Source organism: Pogona vitticeps, chromosome 9 (assembly GCF_051106095.1).
Source record: "Pogona vitticeps strain Pit_001003342236 chromosome 9, PviZW2.1, whole genome shotgun sequence".
NCBI lineage: Eukaryota > Metazoa > Chordata > Lepidosauria > Squamata > Agamidae > Pogona > Pogona vitticeps.
Genome location: NC_135791.1, coordinates 9,694,348 through 9,716,250, shown reverse-complemented (window position 1 = coordinate 9,716,250; position 21,903 = coordinate 9,694,348). Strand labels below are relative to the sequence as shown.

General features: G+C 43.1%; 2 protein-coding genes across 5 annotated transcripts in view; one reads left to right on the top strand and one right to left on the bottom strand.

Annotated features, from left to right (window-relative positions):
* SYTL1 (synaptotagmin like 1) overlaps positions 1-21,386 on the top strand; it is a 42,335-nt gene extending 20,949 nt beyond the window's left edge. For both annotated transcript variants that reach the window (XM_020810692.3, XM_078379994.1), the window contains 11 exons: positions 4,217-4,271; positions 5,978-6,041; positions 8,600-8,688; positions 9,321-9,449; positions 11,382-11,548; positions 12,311-12,413; positions 13,823-13,984; positions 15,523-15,601; positions 17,148-17,244; positions 18,247-18,452; positions 19,849-21,386. In XM_020810692.3, coding sequence (XP_020666351.3) covers positions 4,217-4,271; positions 5,978-6,041; positions 8,600-8,688; positions 9,321-9,449; positions 11,382-11,548; positions 12,311-12,413; positions 13,823-13,984; positions 15,523-15,601; positions 17,148-17,244; positions 18,247-18,452; positions 19,849-19,988 — 1,291 coding nt within the window. In that variant the 3' untranslated portion in view covers positions 19,989-21,386. The remainder of the gene's footprint in view (positions 1-4,216; positions 4,272-5,977; positions 6,042-8,599; positions 8,689-9,320; positions 9,450-11,381; positions 11,549-12,310; positions 12,414-13,822; positions 13,985-15,522; positions 15,602-17,147; positions 17,245-18,246; positions 18,453-19,848) is intronic.
* MAP3K6 (mitogen-activated protein kinase kinase kinase 6) overlaps positions 18,570-21,903 on the bottom strand; it is a 72,978-nt gene continuing 69,644 nt past the window's right edge. For all 3 annotated transcript variants that reach the window (XM_072980199.2, XM_078379993.1, XM_072980200.2), the window contains one exon: positions 18,570-21,151. In XM_072980199.2, coding sequence (XP_072836300.2) covers positions 21,040-21,151 — 112 coding nt within the window. In that variant the 3' untranslated portion in view covers positions 18,570-21,039. The remainder of the gene's footprint in view (positions 21,152-21,903) is intronic.

Below are 21,903 nucleotides of genomic sequence, written 5' to 3'. Positions count from 1 at the left end.
TTGAATATTGTTCTGCCCTGAGCAGTTCATCAAAAGGACACTGAGTGTCAACAAGGTTACTGTAAGCCCTGGGAGGCTTTCCTGACACTGATCTGTACAGTTCTTAAAGACTCATTGCCATCTTTCTTTATGGCAGATTAATGTGTGGTGCATTGGGTAGAGCAGGGGAAGGTAGCCTGTGGCTTATAGGTCTAAACCAGGGGTCTCCAAACTTTTCAACATGAGTGCCACATCATATATTTTACACATGATTGAGGGCCAAAGTAAAACGCGCATACGCACGCACGGACACATGCACAGACTGAAGGGAAGAGGGTTGAGCCTGTGGACCTGAGCATGAGGACCTGAGCATGCGGTGTTTGCCAGGCTGAATAAAAAGGCAAGGTGGGCTGGATCTGGCCCACGGACCATAGTTTGGAGAACCCTCGTCTAAACCAATCCTCAAAAATTCTTCTGACCCTAGTCAGACTGGGAGAAGCCCTGTCCCCTTTGGGAGGCTCTGCCTCCTCCTCAAAGCTGCCCCCAAAAGGTGTGTGTTATGTGCTATCAAGTCGGATCTGACTTACAGTGATCCCAATAACATTTTTAATGCATGTGAGACATTAAGAAGTGGTTTTCCTCATATCATCCCCCCTCCATGAGTTTTCATGGCCAACTGGGGTTTCAAACTGAGATTTCCTGAAGCTTAGTCCATCACTCATCTTCTACCACACTGGGTATCCTCCCTCCCCAGAAAAGCACTATTTAAATGTCCCTGTTTGATCCAGTCTGGCACAAGAATTGACTGGGGCAGAGAAGCCCCAATTGGCCTGTGGATCAGGCAGTCCTATGAAAAGTGAACAGTGATTTTGCTAGGAAGAGAATCAGTAAAATATATATAAAAAAACAGAGCTTGGAAAAGTAACTTCCTTGGACTATAGTTCCCAGGATCCTCCAATTGACATTGTGCTGGTTGGGTGGTTCTGGGAGGATATAGCCCAAAAAAGTAACTTTTCCAGCTGTGGATGAGGCTGCTGAGAGAAGGTGTCTTCGGTGCTAAGGAGCCCACTAGCTTGCTCTGTTACCCTCTGGGCTTCAGCATTACAAGATCTCTCTTGCTGCATTTACTAGAAACCTAAGGTGTGCTAACTGGATGGCTCAGGTGGGCAAGCAGACCACGAGCAAGGCGCCTCTGAGTACATACCCCACATGGCCATTTTTGTGTGTTCTGACCAGAACTGTACAGTGGTGCCTCGCTTAATGAGCGCACCATTTAACGACAAATTCGCATAGCAACGCGTTTTTTGCGATCGCTAATGCGATCACATTGCAATGCTTTCATAGGGAAAACATCGCATTGTGATGATCGGTAAGCGTTTCACTTACCGACATTCGCATTGCGATGTTTTTTAAACAGCTGATTGGCGGTTCCAAAATGGCCGCCGCATCCGCAAAATGGCTGCCCGCAGCGTTTTCGCGCCCTGCCCTCGCTTACCGGGCAGCGAAAATGGCGGCCGGATTGATGCGTTCCTATGGGGTTCCCCCCCGCATAGCGACGAATCCACATAGTGACGTTAATCCTGGAATGGATTAACGCCGCTATGCGGGGCACCACTGTATTTGCAGTCCTTGTCCCCAATCCAATCATGTTTGCTTTTTGTTTTGTTTTTTAAGCTAAGCATTCATTCTTCTTGTTTCAGTTGTTGAGACAATTGTCAAATTAGATCTTCGAAAAGTTACTTTTTTGGGGTTACATCCCCTAGAATCCTGCAGTCGGCATAACCACAGCCTGGGAGCTATAGTGGAAAAAAGTAAGAAGAGATTTGCATGGTTAACCTATCAGAAATGTTGCAGCAGTGGAATTTTGGTACTGCTTTTGGACTAGATGATTTTTCAGGTTCCTTTCCACTCTGTTCCATGAGCTGTTTCCACTCTATTGCACACAGCTTAGAAACATATCAGTACGTAACTCTCTTTTGACCTTCTTTCTGCACACATTATCTAGAGTCCTTTTATAGAGAGACTGTAAATATGTTCAAGTATTATATGGTTTAAGCAGATTGTTTAAACATTACATTGTTTAACTATGCAAATGTGGAAGCATGCATGGCAGAGATGTGTAGTTGGAAGAATATATGGCATACACCCGCCAAGAAATTAATGAAAGAAACTGGTACATCCACTAAATGTTAGGTTAAAGAAAGGGAAAACTGTAGTGCCAGGAGGTAGAGAAAAAGCTGTGTTTCAGCCTATCAGCCCTAATTTAATGGAACTGGTCACAGATGGAACAAACAGAAAATAACTAATTAAAATCAAGTAAATATGCCCTTGAAGAAAGTTGATAGGCTGAAACACATTGGATATTTTATACTGAAATGAAAAGCATTATCTTTTCTACATCCTGGGATTACAGTTTCCCCTGTTTTTGATCTAATATACTGTGAGACAAGCCATATTTTTTAACATATCTTCCTCAAGGTGTCCTATTTTTTTAAGAAAGTTCCAACATGATTTCCTTGCAAAAAGGGAAGTGTTCTGAGTTTCAGAAGACTGAATCTGCAGGTTAATGTTGCTCCTGTTGTTGCTTGGTTCCTCTCCAGCACACTCTCCAGGATTTGGACCATTATGTTACTTTTGAAAAATAAAATTTTTTTAACACCCTCATTATCCCCACAGGTTAACTATTTTAACATAACAAGATTACTTGTAACTTGTTGCTTCTAAGCTAGTAGGTTATTTTGGTTGGGAAAGTTATTTTCTAGAGCTACAACTCCCACACACGGGGGAAATTTGAGGATTTTTTTGTCCAAAAAATAATTTAATTAAGCTCTGGTTTCTTCGTCTTGCTTAAAAGGCGATGTCCCATTCAGATGCTCCAAGTGAAGTCTGATGCATTCAACCCACTGGAATTATTAGTATTTTGTTATCTTTGTGTGTTATGTGAAATAGCTCTTAAGTCTGGCTTGCCAGTGGGGGAAAGAAGACAAAGGTGTTTTTTTTTGTTACCTTTACATTTGCCAAAAGTTTTTTTTAAAAAAAAACATACAAAGTATACCTTGTTCCATTTTATGTCTTCTAGTCAACCGTGGTTTTAAACTAGCAAGAAGTGCATTATAAACTACCTCAGTGGCCAAAAGTCTGTTGCTTAGCGTAGTAAGTTGTAATTAAAGTAGCGCTATTTGAATCAATGGAACTTACAGAGAAGTTGCCTTATCAAATCCCCACTGATTCAATGGGCTTACTCTAATGTGACTCACTATGCTAAGCAATATGAATTCATCCAGAATGTTTTTTGGCATTTTGTTTCCTGTCAGGCAATGTTTTGTTTTTTTCTGGAAGGGTGTTCTGTTTCAGGCTGAAATGACCTGCTTCAGATGGGTGTGACCATCCGTGTGTGGGCACACCCTCATCCCAACCCAAAAGTGATTTGTTCTTCCAGTAGGCCCACTCCATCATCAGAGTCGTGTTTTCATTGGACATGCAATTAAATCCTGCACGTTTTATCTTAGTACATCTTCACTATGAGCACATTCTCCTTGGCACGAACTGGCTGAAATCCAGTGTATCAGGCAAAATCAAAAGAAACAAAACAAAGGGAAAAATGTGGCACCTTAAAGACTAACTACTAGTAAGTTGCAACTAGAGCAGGTCCATTGAATCAGAGGGTTTCCTTGAGTCCATTAATTAAACGAGCCTACTGTATTTGTGAATTACTACGTGATTTCAGCCATTGTGTACATCATCATGACATTGTATCAGTAAAACAACATGAAAACAATGACTGACCCAGTCACACAATCTAAAACACTGAAGCCAGATTCTGTTCCCTGACACTTCGATGACATGAAGAGACCATGATGTTGTTATGAATGATCCAAACCCGCGCGACCTATGTCAGCATAAAATGTTAGTAGTGTGGCTGACAAAGCACAAGGGCTTGGAGGCTTTGGTGGGGCCGCGGATGAGGCTTCCCCCCCTGCTGAATCCCCTCACACGCTCACATGGAAGTGCCAGGCATTGCAAGGTTGTGCAGCAGGTTGTAAGACAAAAAGGAGGGAGGGAAGAGTAAGGATATTCTGGAATGGGCATGCAATATTCTGGAGCAGAAACTGCAAGGAACAAAATATAGCAAGACTCTGTGTGATAACCACCAGCCTCAGTTTCCCCTCAGAGTGTGAGAAAGTAAAGCAGATTCCTTGCCAAGAAAAAGTCAACATCTTTTTGCTTTTTTTCCTAGGCTCCCCAGGGAGGCAGCTGCTGCTCCACCACCACCCTGGCCAGAAGAGACTGGGGTGAGCTTGCTTGATTCATGAGCTTCAGTAAAATGACAAAATCTTTCAAGAATATATGGTGGTCAGAATGCAAGTGAATATTTCTCCCTGTGCAAGTGTGTTGGCATAACTCAGAGCAGCAAATAGCCGCTAATTAGCAAGTATGCAGGTTGTGTGATTTACCATGTAATTGAGGAATTCAGTTGTGAATTTGTTAATTATTTGTTTATTTATTTATTTAACTTATATGCCGCCCACGCTACCCAAAGTTCTCTGGGCGGCTTACAACAATTAAAATGCAATTAAAAAGATAAAACAATTAATTAACAATTAATTAGTGGCTGTTCACTCTTGTGAATTAGACTAATGGATAGAAGTAAATACTGTACTCACTTGAATTCTGGCCTACCTTTATATGTATATGTGTTTGTCCAAATATGATTAGCATGTGCAAATGGAGAACAACTACAAAAACGTAATGGTCATGCTGGCTGTTATAATGCAAAAAAAAAATGTTCTGACTATATGTTACTTCTGTATTCTCAGAATTATGATACTAAGGCTGTTTGTGTATTATACTGTGTTCCTGGATTCTTTGGGAAGAACAGACAGACAAGACAGGTTCCCTGGCCAGTCGATATTTGCATTAGGGTCTAAAATCCAATGTACTTTGTTGAATCAAAGAACTCAGTATGCAACCGGTAACTCTTACATTGATTTCGTATCTAGAGGAAATTTGTCTGTAAAACTTATGCTGTTTGTATTACCCTATGCTGTCTTTTTCCATGGGCTTCTCCCCTCCTTTGCAGTCACATTGCTGCATACTGGTGCTTACCATTTTTTTTTCTGGCTGTCTTGGGAAGACTTCCCTGGAGAGCACAAGCCAAGTGACAAGAGGTGCTGCTTTGTCTTCTCAGACTTGCTAGTGCTTGTACTTTTGGCAAGGGCCAAGACAGAAACAGCAAGGGGGAAAACCCAGCATGGCCAGAGAAACCTCTGTGGTTTCTCATAAGGCCTTGGCAGGCGTACCCAGTGGTACCAACTCTTAGTTTCGATCTTACTGGTAGGACACTGGGAACAAAAGATGCAGCAACATCAGCTGGCAGCATTCCCTACTGCACCATTTTTATTTTTATTTTTGCCCTCAAGAGGAATGTCCAGAATGAAATCTTTTAAAAGATTTCCTGTCTGTATATTTTCAGAGCAGAGGTTCTTAAACGTGTGTGTGTGTGTGTGTGTGTGTGTGTGTGTGTTTTCAGGCTGTAATTTGCATTGCTTTTTAAGTGCACAAGGCAGCAGCTGTTCAAGTTGTGACTATATGCAGAAGTTCTGGAATGCTGTGTTGTAATGATGCTTTGGTTGCGCTGCAATGCATTCTGCTCAGACATGGGCAGTCATTGGGGTGGTTTGCATATGAAAATAAGAATTGGGATACTCTGGGTAGAGTGGGCAGCATAGAAAATAAATGAATGAATGAATGAATGAATGAATGAATGAATGAATGAATGAATGAATGAATGAATAAATAAATAAATAAATAAATAAATAAATAAATAAATAAATAAATAAATAAATAAGTACGTACGTACGTACGTACATACATACATACATACATACATACATACATACATACATACATACATACATACATACATTTACACTTTTAGATTATCCATAGCCAACAAACTCGGCATGTTATTTGACTCATCTTTTTCTTTTTTTTAAAGATGGCAGACTTGACTCCACAAGAGGAGATCCAGCCTCAGGAGGAGATGGTTGAAAGCAAGTCAGGTAATGATCCATAGGGTTCCTTCCGGCTCTACAGTTCTATGATGATGATGATGATGATAATTAAAAAGGCACAGCAGTGAGCAAGTGCGCCGACAGCATGGAGGGTGAGTCTGAAAGAGACAGCAGCAAAATGTGATGTTAAAGGTATTCCTATCTTTAATGTCTATGGGTTGTTTCCCCCCCCCCTCTGCTGATAGCATAAATTAACCACCATTGGGGTGAAAGCAGTGCTGGAACTACAGTGGATGAAGCAGGAGGAAGTTAAGCCTTCTCTCCTTTGCCATGATACCAATGAAATCTATGAAATATAAACCTGCTGCTTTCTTTCCAGTGTAAAGAGCAGTACTGTATCAAGGGGTAGTGGGAGAAGAGTTTTGTCCATGTCACAGCAAGGGGAAGAGAATGTAAGCTGCCTCCTCACTGTGTTTCTTACCTATTTCCATTCCATTTTCCACAGTGCTTTTTTATGCTTAGAAACATCTGATGGCCTCCTATGTTTTTTTTTTTACTTCAAGTCCAGTCATACCCAGTTAGCATCACCAACAATGAAAAATGCTAAGGGTAGCAGTTACAGTAGTCCGAAACATGTAGAGAGCACCAGGTTAGAAAATTTGCTATAAAAATATTCATGCATGTTAAAACAAAAACAGTGTCACCTTTGGTTTAGAGGCCGCTTCACACGTTGCCCCTGTGGTTTCACACCATCCGTATATGGGCCTCTTGCCATCTGAGGCCAAACCATAATGCAGGCTATCTTACTTCCAACTCATGCTCTGCTTTATGGGAAGGACTTTCAACATTGCACAGGCTATATGCAATTGGTATTGGTTTTTTTTTTTTTTGCTGTAACACTTTTTTTTGCCGTGCCGTGTTTTACAACAGACATGGAGTGCGGGATAAGTTTTCTGTGAGGACGTGTGCCAAGATGTTAACAAAGTATGAGAGATGCTGAATTTTGTGGCTTGGATAGATAGTGCAGATTGTGAAAATGATTTTGAATAACATTTGCTTTTTTCATTGTTGTTTCTGGTGGTCAAAAAAAAAGGGGGGGGGAGTGAAGGATTCACATGATGTATAGGCCCAAATCTGGTTGCATAACATAAGCACATTTGTTAAGTTTTTGTCTGTTCCTCACCAGAGAATAGTGAGGCCCTGTTGCACTTCTTGGGGTTGCCTGTGCATTCTCCCAAGAAGTGTGTCTAGGTCTCTTTATTCACAAGAAGGAACAGCCCAAGATTTACAAAGGTCTTCACATTATACAACAAGATTTTGGCCATAGAATCCACCACACAGCAGGGATGATTGGCCTTTTTGCCCCATGGCCCTGTGGGTCTTTAAAGACTAACTAGACATTCTCTAAATACCTCATTAGTTAAGATGCCAGGCTTCCTCAAACACACACCACAAAGAATTTGAGCTTTTCAAGTGCTCAGAGTTTAGTGAGTAGGAGACTGGGGTTGAAATTGAACCTTGGTGCATTCTTGGTAGTTTTGCATGCCTGAGGCCATTGTTTTAACCACCCAGTCTGCAATATGAAAGAAACAGTATGTATTCACCTATGGGATTTCAGTAAGAATTGCACAATGAAGAATGAAGATAATATACAAAAGGCAATATATAGGAAGGCAATATACAAAAGATGTGAAATTGTTGTATTGTGATATCAATTAGTAGCTAGCTCATTCCTGGAGAACAAATCTTTGTGTAGCAAATGTGGCGTTACCGAGGCGCAAGAGGGAGGCAAAAGGGAAAGCTGAAGGAAGCCTGAGGTTTGCAGATCTGTGGCAGTCTTTAATAGAGTGGGGATGGGGCAGACAAGAGGGGGCGAAGATCAGTCCCAGTAAGGACTGGTCATGGAATGATGTGTGCCTTCGGAGTGAAGGCCGCAGAACCGGAGGTTGGAAGTTCAGTCCCCCGCTGTGCCTACTTGACAGGGATGTTACTCAATGATCCATAGACTCTGCAGTTCTGACTTCTTCTTGTTGTTGCTGTTGTTGTTGTTAAAAGAGAACTAGGGTGGCTATATGGGACATTTTGGCCAGAATCCTGTTGGTTTTTTTCACATGTGTTTACTTTGCAGCAGCTAATTGAAGCTCACAATTGAGGTGTCGGTCAGATGACCTGGTGGCAGGCCTAGTAACAGGTCCAGCACATTACTGGTAACTTGTTCATTAGCTTCCACAAGGTATCACAACTTCTGCCTTTTAGCTGATATGTCTGTTTAAAAAAACAACAATGGATACTGGCTCCTTTTTTGACTGTCCCCCCCCCTCCAGAAAAAAAAATCACTGTCTTCTTATCTTGCCATGGTTTCAATCTTGTATACCACCCTATGGGGAGTTTGCCCTAAAGGGCAGCTTACAAATCTTTCAATAAATTTTAAAAAAAATAAAATTGAAAATGAATGGAATGGAGTAGCCTCATAAAGGGATATTGCAACATTTTTCTCGTAGGCCTTACTTTTGAAATGGAGGATTTCAGATTTCACACTACCGCGGCCAGGCAGATTTTCTAAGTTCTGTGTCTCACTGGCTTATTTTTCTCTTTTTTCCCCACAGAAAGAAGCAACTCTTTTACTGATCTTAGTTCAGGGGAGGAAGAGGAACAACACAGCAATAGAGTACCAGCCATTCTGGTTACCCCACAGGTATGAATGCAGAATGTTGCTAGGCAACGTAGAACCAGCTGCCCTTTTGATTGCTGGTGCAAGAGATGGAATAGGTGGAAATTGATGGATCTTGCAGAAAATCTTGCAAACCCTCTTGGAAGCTTTATATTTATTTTTTTTTCTAAAAGGACTGCCAAGGTGCTCAGGATTATTACTCTGCCTGAGCAGAATAGTGTCTTTCCAGTGCAGGATTCACTTGGAAAGAGCAGAGGAAGCACCAAGCTATGTAGGATGATTACAGTTCCTGTGTTTCGTGGGATCTCACCCGAAACAACCTTAAACTGTGTGCAATTTGGCAACTTGCACGAAAACAAAAGAGGGAAAAACACAAAAAGGAAAAATAAGAGCAGGCTCTTCTTTTCATGAGAAGCAGAGAAATCTGGTGCAGGGGAAAACTTGTCAAGGAGTCTTGATGTGCCAAGATGTGGACATTTACCGAAGATGAGAAATGTTTTAAGTACTCCTCACATCCCTTCTAAACAGACGTTTACTGATGCATGGAGAAAGAGCTGATTCTAAGAAACATAGAACTGTGTAAATTTCTAGCTTTTTTTTGGAAAAAATAGTGAGAATGAAACCTCTTTTTTTATCTGAATGTTTTGTATTCCTAGAATAAGGGGAATCTTGAGAATGGCCAGGGAGGAGATTTGGGTTCGTCCCCTCCAAAGAACAAGGCACTGAGCCCCTGGAATAAAGTACAAAGCACCAGCTCCTCTTTCTCCAGTCTGAGTTCATCCACGGTATGTGATGGTGGGGAGATGGGTCAGGGGTAGCCGCTGCTTCATTTCTGGACAGTCTTTAGCATAGTCTTTCCCGACCTCATGACTTCCACTCCTCTCATCCTCAGGTAGTCAGTGGTCAAGAATACTGGGAGTTGCAGTGCAAACTGCCTGGAGGGCAGCATGCTGGGGAAGGCTGTTTTAGCATGATGAATTGGTCACAGCAGAATGTCTTTCCCTGAAATCCTTATTTCTTTTGTCTGCTCCTCTTGGTCTGTGTGTGCCTCATTATTCTTCTCTTGCTAGGGCTAAACGGTTTCACAAAGTGTAGAAGGCTGGTAGTTGTGAGGAAACCGGCCTCTCTAGTGGAGCTATGAGCAAAGAGGAATGAGCTGCTATTTATTTATATATTAATTATTTATTGAGTGGAGATGTTTTGATACATTGTGACTGGCAATTCAAAGGCAGCTCACAGGTACTAGAAAAACCAAACAAAAGTCACTTTTACAAGAATACAGTGGTACAGGTTTCCTTTGATGATTTGCATCCAGAACAAACAAACAAATGTATTCGCAAAGGCTTTCACGGCCAGGATCTAATGGTTGTTGTGGGTTTTTTGGACTCTTTGGCCATGTTCTGAAGGTTGTTCTTCCTAATATTTCGCCAGTCTCTGTGGCCGGCATCTTCAGAGGACAATGATTAACCAGCAATCATTACGCTAGACTGCACAGGGAAGCCATTGAAATCCACAAACATCAGCAGAACTTCAACAAAAAAGAAGAAAGTTTGAAACTCAACAAAACTTGGCTCCCAGCACTGAAAAATACAGTGTGCAAAAGGTCAACAAACTCTACCCAGCCACAAGGAACGGTAATCACTACACACAAAAGACCAGCTAATGACACCCATCAATCACAGTGACAGATAATCTCTCCTCCTTATCGCAACAATACACCCACAACAAAAACACACTGATCACCATGATCACCCATCTCCTGAAAAGGACTAAAGCTGATCTCACAGCCATAAATACTCAACTCCCAAACAAACTGCACCAGAGCACAGAGTGCTGTCTTCTGAAGATGCCGGCCACAGAGACTGGCGAAATGTTAAGAACAACCTTCAGAACATGGCCAAAGAGCCCGAAAACCCCACAACACCTAAATGGTTAACTAACCAGCTGGATAGATGATGACCAACAAATGGAAGACAGGTTAGTGTTTCCTGACCTCCTCTCATTCCCTCTTTAATTAAAAAAGTAAAAGTAGTAAAGTAAATTCATTGAACCAGTTTTACAGTGCAGGCTGAGGAATAGCGACTAGAATAAGGTTCCTTTTACCTATGAAGAGTCACTGCCACAGGGATGTTGCCATAAACAGCAGCAACAGTGAAGCTGTCCTAAATTGGCTACAAAATCTAAGAATATCAGGGCAGAAATGGGGTAATGATTTTGGGTTGTGCGCCATGAACTAGTCATAGTGATGGGGGGAAACTCCAGTATAGATTGGCTCACGAATTCATTCCACACAAGGGCTGACTCGAAGCATTCCGTCACCTGAGACCCAGCCATCTCAAGGTGGACAGTACTCTTGGTCAGGCACATGAGACAACCTCTTGTTCTTAAGAGTAAAAAATACAATACTTAATAATCATCTTTCCATCACATTCCGAGTCTGCCACATGGGCAGCTACCTCACTCTGCCCAACGGCAGGGCTGGCATTGATTCCATAGATGTGGTCCATGGGAAGGTAGAGCATGATTTGTTTTGTATTGAGCGTACCTGGGGAATTCCCTTCCCTATATTTACTTGGAAAGAGTCATATGGAAAAACTTGGAGATACTTCAGGTTTCCCACAGGACCTCCTTCTCTCTATAGGCCCTTCTTTCCCCTCCTGCGTTTGGATCCTGTACTTTAACACATTTTGATGCTCATCCTTCCTGCTTCTTTGCAGATGAGCGGCAGTACGATGAGTGTCTTCAGTGACAATGATATTGGGAATGTGGAAGTCCGTGGCTGCATCCAGTTCTCCTTGCAGTATAACTCTGCAAAGAGGGAGTTCAATGTTCAGGTCATCCAGTGCCGAGACCTGGCTGAAGCCAAGAAACAGCGGTCAGATCCGTAAGTTTGCTGTTGGGTTTGGCCTCAGTTATCATCTCTTCAACTTCTTTGCCACTCTCTAGCAAACTAGCCAAATGGCGCAAGAATCATGGGCACTGTGTGTGAGAAATTTTGAGATTGTGGGGACAATCTGCCTCATTCTCCACCTTTGTCTTCTCTTGGCTACAGAACGTCAATGACAAGGAACCCTTAGTCTCCCTATCTGGCATCCTAAGTGTAAAGTGTTCTGCTTATATACCAACCTGTAGCATTTAAAGCACTCTTTGGGTGTTTCTGTGAAGATTCTCAGTCATGCAGGTGAGGTTTTCTGGAAGCTGAGTCATGGCGACTTGTTCCTTATTAAGTCGAAACGTTTTGGTACTACATTTCATCTTAATCAGGAAGAAGTCATTTGCCATGACTCAACTTCCAGACACTCTCTAGGTGGTTTACAATTTTTATGCAGGCTACACATGCCCCACCTTAGAAGAACTGAAGGCTAAGTCAATCTTGAGTCAGCTACCTGAATCCAATGGGATCAAACACAGGTCATGAACAGAGTATTCACTGCAGTACTGCAGTTTAACCAATGCACCATAAGGCTCCTATTTGACTTTGTCAGAGACTGTCCTGAAGGTGAAAATTAGATCCTTGCCATACTGTTTGTCCTTGAACTTTCTGCAATGTGAGCAAATAACCCCCAGTTGAGAACTTCGATGACTGTGCTGTCTTCCTCAAACTGACCACGGTATTTGCCTTTGTGTTGTCTTCCTTTGACTCCAGGTATGTAAAAACATATCTTCTTCCTGACAAATCCAATCACAGTAAGAGGAAAACTGCTGTCAAGAAGAAGACCCTGGACCCCATCTTCAATGAGACCCTTAAGGTGAGGAGGGGAAAAAAAGGAGCTTTTGACAGAGGTTCCTTTGGTGCAAATGAGCTACCACTACTCCCATCAACTTCAGATATTGCTGGACTCCAACTCCCATCAGTCCCCAATGAGTCAATGGGAATTGGGCTCCAGTGATGCTGGAGGGCCACAGGTTCTCAGGACACTCAATATGTGTGAGTGCCATAGTGTGAAGGTACATAGTGTGAAGGTACATTGGACTTAAGTCCAAAAAAAAAAGGTGCATAGCATTGCGCCAAAGTCTATCCCTACTTCCTCTTCCTGTGTGAACTGGTAAGTTCAGACCCCCCCCGCCCCACCCCTGAAATGTTAACTAGTGGCTACTGTTGTGTTTCCTTTAAAGTTCCAACTTTTATTCTATGAAAGAAGCCCAACATGAGCTTTCAGTATTACGTTAGGTCAATTTTGAGTGGCAACTTAAGGGTTGCAACATGAGAGGTGATTCTTCAAACCAGGTGGTGCGATGAGATTGATATTAAGAGTTTAATATTTATATTGCACTTTTCTAATGACTGAACAACAGTGATCCAAATAACTTAGAATAACAAGTTCAGCATAGAGAAGGAAAATAATTTTTTTTAGAATTTTAAAAACAATGTAAAATTGCAACCAAATGGCAGTGATTTAAAATATTAACCAGTATCAAGTTATTCAGTTTAAACATGCTGTCAGGTATCAGTTGCACATTGAAAGCTGACTAAAATAGCAAAAAAGTATTTACTGATTGTCTAAAGTGACCTTCCCCACTTTGGACCTCCCAGATCTTTCTTTCTTTCTTTCTTTCTTTCTTTCTTGCTTGCTTGCTTGCTTGCTTGCTTGCTTGCTTGCTTGCTTGCTTGCTTGCTTGCTTGCTTGAAAATTATGGATGTATGAAATGTAGGTAAAATTAAAAACAAAGTGTTAAGATAATGAGACTATTGTTGAGTAGAAGCGGGCTAATTCAATAGTGCTATTTTGGCCATTTGCTAGACATCTTTCGTACAGGTGGTGGGCATCAATTGCATGCCCATAAATGCTCACCTTCCAGATGAGTTAGTTGGTCTACTATGTCCCTCATGCCTGTCCTGCTTCGCCATGCTGCCAGTCATAATCAGAGTTGTAGTCGGCCCGTTGGAGGTTGAGGGAGGCTGGTCTAAAGGCTAGTTCAGAAGGGGGCTGTGAGATAATGGTTAGAGGCTCCTTCATGAGAAAGAGTTCCACAGTCACGTTGGAAGTAGTGCACTGAAGCTTGAGGGTTAAAAAAAGTGCTCCAGTTGTACTGCTGGATCTTGGAATTTGCTTGATTACATACTGAACTATTTATTGCCTTGTTCCCATTTTTCTTCACCCCCCCCTCTCATTTCTGCTCTTCCACTTTCCTGCCCTTCTCTGCCACTTGCATGCAGTACAAGATTGAGAAGGCTAATCTTCAGGGCCGAATTTTGAACCTTTCTGTCTGGCATCATGACGCCTTGGGCCGAAATCTCTTCATGGGAGAAGTCGAGGTTACGTTGAATACCTGGGACTGGAGCAACACAAGTCCTCAGTGGTTTAATCTCCAGCCTAGGGTGAGTATTTAATTACAAATACTTCTTTCTCTCTACCCTTTCTTTTTTGCTTGGGTCAGGCAACTATATAGACTCTCCAGTAGTCTCCATCCCATCTCTGAAAATATTGCTTCATAATACTCTCCATGTAGTGACAATTTTTGAAGTGTAGGTGCTCATTATGAGCCACATTCCAGAGGAGAGTCCAGAAATGCAGGCAGCTGGATCGATCATTACAAAAAAGTTCTTAGTATATTTTTGAAGGCTAGAGAGCATGGACAGAGTTTCCTACTCCTGTTCCTCTGAAGGTGCCGGCCACAGAGACTGGCATAATGTCAGGAAGAACAACCTTCAGAACACGGCCAAAGAGCCCAAAAAACCCACAACAAGTTCTTAGTGTCTTCGCCAGGAGCAGGTCTTGGTGAGTTTTGTAATTCTGCTTCTCTATTCAGGACCAAGCCACTCCAAAATATTCGTCCTTGCAAAAGAGATGGATCATAATAATATATCCTTGCAGGAAAAAAAATCTACTATTTCTTCCCTGCTTCCCTCTGTTTGTTTATTAGGTCTGCAGCTAAACTTTGAGGGAACAGGGAAGCCTGCGTGGGAATGGCAGATGATGTTACTGGGGCTACATATCAGAAGGGCTGGGACTTCAGCTTTGCAAACCCTGACTCCACTATAATATTGCTACACACTTGCAGGAAACACAATGAAAATGTGCTGTGAGCAAAGCTTGTCTCCTTTTTGCTGCACGAATCGTCTCCACCGTGCAAAAGTGTCTTAAGAACATTTCCTTGAAGTGTTTCATTGGGAGCTGAGTTCAGAACAGGTGATCCTTGAAGTCAAGCAGCTGCTCTCCTATCCCATCAAGGACCTGCCGTTGTGGTGCAACTGAAACTGGAGGAATGTTGCCCAAACTGTTGCACCCTTTTCTCCCTTGTGTTCTGCTTCCTCTTCTGCATTTTGAAATGTGTTCCTGGCACATTAGCCACAAGAGGAAAGAGAATGTGCACTCACCGAGACTTCTGCTTGGTCAGTCCTGCTTCCCTTCCTCTAAACCCCAGAAATGAGCCAGAGTGGCTACATCTTTTATTGCACCCCATATGTTTTGGAAATGGAATTCCTTCCTCAGAGACTTTGCTAACATTCTTTCTTCTGGCTGCCTATCCCTCTCCAGGATGTGAGATAGAAGTAGGTATTTTCCATCTCCTACTTGCTCCTTTTGTCTAAATAATCCGAGGCTCAAACATGGGGCTTTTTGCATGCAAACCACACACTCTGCCGTTAAATGACAGACCCTGCCCTGTTAAGGAGTGAGGTGGGAGTCTTATCCTTAGTCCTTGACAAGCAGTTCTATAGTCCTCCTCCTAGAATTCTAGCTGAATAAAAGGGTGTATCTTTTTCTTTCTGTTTAAAGAACGTATTCATCGTCTCATACAACCTGATCGTTTCATGCATACTATGCTTTGTTATTTGCAAAGTACTCTGAATAGACTTCTGTGTTTAGCTGTGTTGCTGACCTTCCTTTGACCCATTTCACCTTTCCGTTTCCTCAGATGCTGCTTGCTCCTGATAGTCTGTCCAGCCGGGGCAAGCTCAACCTGGCCATAAAGTTCATCCCTGCTGGATCAGAAGGTGAGACTGATGGCACTCTAGGTCCTATTAGTTTTTCTCCCCATTACAGTGTGCTGGCTTTAGAAAATGAGAAGCAACTAAGTTACTGGCTGTTAACTTCTAATTTCGATACTCAAGGATGCAGATGTGACTGCCCCCATGCAAAAAACACAACTCCTGGAGGACCCCCAATAGTGAAAGAACAATCATCCCTCCATCCTTCTTTCCTTGTCTTTGTGCCCCAGGGCCATTCCATGTTTAGTGCAAAAATTATTACAGACGGAGTAATTTATTTGCCCACAATTCGTTTATAGTCAAGAGAAGACAGGTCTTTCCAACAGATCAGTTCTTGAGCAACTGCTCTTATGCAGCTGTGAGATTCTGGCAGGTGGACTTGACCTGGTGACTAAGGGACAATAATGAAGCTGTCAAGCAGATCTCCCCCAAGAGGAAATTCCAGCATTGGAGTGCAGCCTGGGAATAGGTCATCTTACTGGTAACCCAGCCGCCTAGAGTGGTCCTCACCGACCAGATAGGCGGGGTATAAAATAGATAGATAGATAGATAGATAGATAGATTAGATAGATAGATAGATTAGATAGATAGACAGACAGACAGACAGACAGACAGACAGACAGACAGACAGACAGACAGACAGACAGATAGATAGATAGATAGATAGATAGATAGATAGATAGATAGATAGATAGATAGATAGATAGATAGATAGATTATGAAGCAAATAAAGTAGTCTAGTCATTGCATAAGCTGAAAGGCCATGGATAATGATTTTGGCTGCTGGATGGATTTGCATGAGACAGATTTTTTTTAAGCCTTAAATTATGGGGCTCACTTGTGGTCATGTTGCTGTTGTTGGACATCAAGTTCCATTAGCCCTAAGAAGCATAGCCAGTTGAGCATATTATTGGCACTGATGCAATAATGATGAGATGTTGCAAGCCAAACCTTTGGAGGGCCAGATGCCCTTGAGGGGGCAGCATGTGTCCTCATATTGGTTCCAGCGGGGACATAAGAGAGAGGGCACGCGTGTGGCTGTGTCCTGCTTGTGGGCTCCCTTAGAGGCCTCTCACTGACCACTGTGGGGAACAGAACTCTAGGTTAGGTAGGGCTTTGAGCTGATGTGGCAGAGCTCTTTCAGCCCTCTGGGTGGCGATGGCCTGTAACTGTCATCAGCTTGAGTCAACTTAGCCAATGGTGAGGGATGCTGGAATTTGCTGTCCAACTTCTGAAATGCCAGAGATTGCCCACCCATCAGCACTACTTAACTTTGGTTTGGGTTGAAGCAGCTGAATTTGAAAAAAAAGGCCTTTTTTGGACTGGACCTCACAGAAGCCTTTGTCCAGCATAGATTCTGCCCCACAAAAGCAATATATTCCAAAAAACAAAAACGTGTCCAAACTTCAAGTCTGGCCATTAATGGGAGATTCTTGCATCAAGGAGCAGAGTGCGGTGAGAGGAGAGTTGCGTATAAAAGTCTGTCCAGAGTCTCTTGGGACAAAAGCAGCTGTTGATCAAAATCACTTTCATCAGCATGTCTTTATTTCAGAGAAAGGGCTTCCTCCCACTGGGGAGCTCCACATCTGGGTGAAAGACGCACAGATCGTTCCCCGGCGAGGCAGCACAGCAGATTCTTTTGTGCAGTGGTAAGCATCACTATGTACTTAGTTCTATGCTAGTGTGAAGGGTCTGGGCTGGCTCAGCTATGAGGAGGGGAAAAGGGTGATACAAATGCAAAGGGCAGTGTGGTGTACGGGTTAGAGTATAGGGCTAGAGTAAGAGATTGAGGGGCAATTTCCCACTGGGCCATTTGGGTGAAACTCATCGGTGTGACCTTCTGGCAGTCTTTCAGTCGGACCTACCTCACAGGGCTATTGTGAGGATAAAAGACTGAGGAGACCTACGGTATATGTGGAGTTCATCGGAGGAATGGTGCAGTGTAAGTGTAACCATAAATAAAGTACAGCTTGATGTACGTACGAGTACAGAAAAAACAGACTTCTTCCCAGCAGAAAGTTAATCCACTGGGCAAAGAGTTGTGATGAGTTGCTTTGTCCGCCCTTGCTGTGCTAATTTTCTGTCTGCAGGGAGTCTCTTTGTTTACACGGAGGCTCATTCAGCTCCTTCGTCCACCCTCTCCAATCAATATACTACTGATCTCTCCGCCATCTTGTTTTCCTTGGTCCTTCTTTGTTGTTGTTTGCACCAAAGTAGTTTTCTTAGAATGAGAGTCTGACTAAAAATGATGTGGGAGTTCCATGAATCTAATTTCTGATGACTTGGTTGTGACATAATAGACCCTCCTATCATTAACGGGGTTCAGTCAGTAAATACAGCAAAATCAATTGTATTTATGCTTACTGTGACTAACTTAAATTTCAGTGCCTACTCTAAGCATGACTCTCTGTATCTAGCTCAATGTGCTTTGCACTGTGTTGGTGTCTAGAAGTAAAAATTCACCAAGAAGCTGGGGTGCTTTATCAGTGTGAATGGCGGAAGTTCTGTTTCCCTCTGGGGAGAGGCAAATTCTGCAGTCATCAGGAAAGACTTCCTCCATGGGAAGGAGAGGCACCATCGTGCCTCAGCCTAGTTCAGGGCAGAGGCTTCTTGAAATCTTTGCCATCCTCACCAGAGCCTCCTCATTTCAGCTACATCCTTCCAGATGACAGCAAGGCAAGCCGCCAGAGGACCCGCATTGTCAAAAAGAGCCTCAGCCCCACTTTCAACCACACCATGGTCTACGATGGCTTCCAGGCCAAAGACCTGGCTGAGGCCTGCGCTGAGTTCACCATTTGGGACCACCAGGCATTTTCCAAGCAGCAGCTGGGAGGCATCCGGCTGAGCCTGGGCACAGGTGAGAGAGGCACTGGGTGGGCTTGGCCCAGAGAATGGCTTTGTGGGGACAAAGTTTAGCCGGGTATGGCATTCAGAAGAAGTGTGTAACAACAGAAAGGAATGCAAGGTGTGCTCATTTGCATTAAAAAGGCTCATGAGTATGTTTTATTTTGAACATGATGGAATTATCTGAAACTTTAAGGTTGCATATGTAATTGGGGAGTAAACAGAACAATGTTTCTAAGCAAACATGCCTATGAATAGGCGGTTGTTAAGCTTGCATGTGGTGTGGTATGTGTACAGTGGACCCTCGACTTACAGACTTTTTGAGTTACCGACTTCTCTGGCTGCAAAATTTAAGTTTGACTTGCAGCCGGAGAATCGATCTACAGACCAGAAAAAAACCCAAAATGGAACAAAAATGGAACAAAAACGGCCGGTTATGGGATTAATCGGTTTTCAATGCCTTGTAGGTCAATGGAGACTCGACCTACATACTTTTCGACCTGCAGCCACCGTTCCAATACGGATAAATTCCGTAAGTAGAGGGTTCACTGTAGTAACAGGAAGAGAAGGACTCAGCTTTCATGGTAGCAAGAAACCGTTACATGTGGGGTAGAGTTGTGGTGCTTTAATGTCATTAACCTTCCTTATTTCATGGCTGCACCCTCAGGACTCTTTCTCCTTTGCAAAAATTAGCTGCCAGAAACACTCGCCAGACTGGGGTGATGGTTGGTAGGGAAATGAAATATAACCACTTTCCTGCAGCTCCCAGACCTGTGATTTCCAGCAAAACAGCAGTTCTAGAAGGGGAAAATCATAGAATCATAATGTTGGACAGGGCCTATAAGGCCATCAAGTCCAACCCATTGCTTAATGCAGATATACAAATCAAAGGATATCTGCCAGGTGGTTGTCTAAATTTATCTTGAATGCCTTCAGTGTTGGAGCACTCACCACCTCTCAAGGTAATTGATTCCATTGCTGTACTGCTTCTTCCTGATATTCAACAAAAATCTAGCTTCCTGTAACTTTAGCCCATTGTTGCATGTCCTGCACTCTGGGATAATCGAGAACAGATCCTGCCCCTCCTCGGAATGATAGCCTTTCAAGTATTTGAAAAATGCTATCCTATCTCCTGTCATTCTTCTTTTCTCAAAGCTAAACATGCCCAGTTCTTTCAGTCCTCCCTCATATGATCAGGCCGAGCCTGATGCAACATCAGCTGGAGGGAGCAAGTTTCCCAGAGTTTGATCAAACTCTGTTTCTTTATATGCTTTGGTTCCTAATTTAGACTGGAGGTTCCACATCTGTTCAATACAAATTGGAACGCTGGTGAAAAAAAAATCTGTTTAGTATATGAAGGAGGACAGTTATAGTTTGGGGACTTATTAGAACCTCTGATTTTTACACAGGGAAAAGCTATGGCCTGCCGGTCCCCTGGATGGATTCAACCGAGGAGGAGTGCCATACCTGGGAGATGGTCTTCAAGCAGCCTCAGCAGTGGGTGGAAGCTGGACTTCCTCTGAGGACCAACTTGACCCCTAGGACTTAATCCCACCGTAATTTGGCCAGTCTTGACTAGGACATCCGCACTTGGTGGGGCAGTGGCAAAATGATGATCTAGGAGGACAGGATGGACATGAACTGAGAATTCCCCCTTGTCCTCCAGAATCCCATTACAGCAACACTGAAGGGGCCACCCCGGCAAAGTTTCCTGAGTGTCTTGAAACTCCAGAAACACATCCACCTGAACAGAATCTTGCTACCCCATACCAGGAACATTGGCTGAAAGCATGAAGTAAGCAAGACCCCCATCAGTGGCATATTTTTATGCAGGACTTGCGTTGGGAGACATAGATCTGCACAGAGGAGTTTGCCCACCAATAATAACCACACATGCTATCTTAAGCCTTCCCCACCCTCCTTATAGTCTTTCTCGCACACTATCGACACTGAGCTTACTCAACTGTTTCGTTAACCCCATTATGCCTCCCTCACATCTCCAGCCTTCTTTCAATACAAAGAAACCCAAACAGACCCCTTGGTAAAGTCTTTCTGTTTTGTTTTTTTGGCTGTTCAGCAGGACAGGTGTTTCCCATCAATGCTTGCTGCTGAGCCTAGCATTGCGGTCTCTTGAGTTATCTGTCACAGGTTGCGTGGAGTCGTTTCCAACATTGTGGAATACACTTCATTAGTTAATGGTAACAATTCAGCAAGAATCTCTTGAAGTTTCCCTTCTCTAGGGTACTCGCAAGGTCAAACTGAAAATCCTATTAAAATCCAGGCCATGGAAAGAAACAAGTGTGTTCGTTCCTCTCCAAATTCAACGGTGATAAAGAGAGCAGGCGTCCTCCGCCAATCTGCATAGAGAGACTTCTGCAGAAACTTGGGTCTGTGACGTTTTCCTCATCACCTTATTTTGCCCAGTGGGGCTAGAACAAATTGCCTTCCCAAAACGTTTCCAACACCGAGGAAAGCTGGTAAAGAAAATTCATATTAGTTCATTGTGTGGACAGACAAGCCTGGAATCCTGCGGTTTTGTCTGTCCTCCTTTACTGCCCAGCAGCAAAGTTCTTTCTGTATGCCACAGAGTCTGTAGCCTCTCAAACAGATCCAGAGTTTTCCTTGGTTTCTTGCTCTCGGTTAGCATCATCTTTTAACGGCTGATGCCGGTGTTCTAAGATGGCTCTCCAGATGCGGCACACCATCCCTCCTCTGCAAAAAGAAGAAAGACAAAAGTCAGCCTTGAGTTTATGTTGCACCTATGCTGGGACTTGCAGTGTTCCGATTAAGTATGCCAGTGGTAGACACAGCTATGTGGACAACCTTCCAAGACACTGGAGCATTCAGAACTTCCAGTAAAACCAGAAGTAATAGTTTCTTTGGGTTCTGCTTAAAAAGCTGCACCAGTCACTGTAATTCTCATAACCCATAAACTGTGTGTCTTGAATGGCTCCTTTTTTTAATGTTAAGAGGCAACAATGGCTGGTTCCTCTTGGAGTGGGTATGTTTGGGCTTCTCCTTTAGGTTGTGAGAGTCCATAAGTTAGATTGGTAGTTTGCTTAAATTTGGGGAGGACTCAGGGAGCATCCCAACTGTCTCTCTGGATCAAACAGGGATCCTTCTGAGATTAAGGAGCTAAGCCTCCTTGGGTGGGACCCACAATTTGCAAGTAGGAAGGGTTCCAAGTTCAGTTCCCAGCACCTTCAGTTAGGGCAAGGAAGCAAACCTGCCTGGGATGCTGGCCACGTGGTGCTGCTCAGTGGAGCTGACACAGATAAGCTAGTTCAAGGCATCTTCCTCTAGCCATCCGTGCAAATGAAAAAATGAGCCCTTGAGAAGAGATTATATGTCAGGTATATGAGATGTCTGTTTGCAGAGCAATGTTTCAGTAACAACGCATTTAAAATATATGATCCCCATTTCCAGAAGGTCCCAAGCTATGCTTTGGACTACAGCTCCCACAT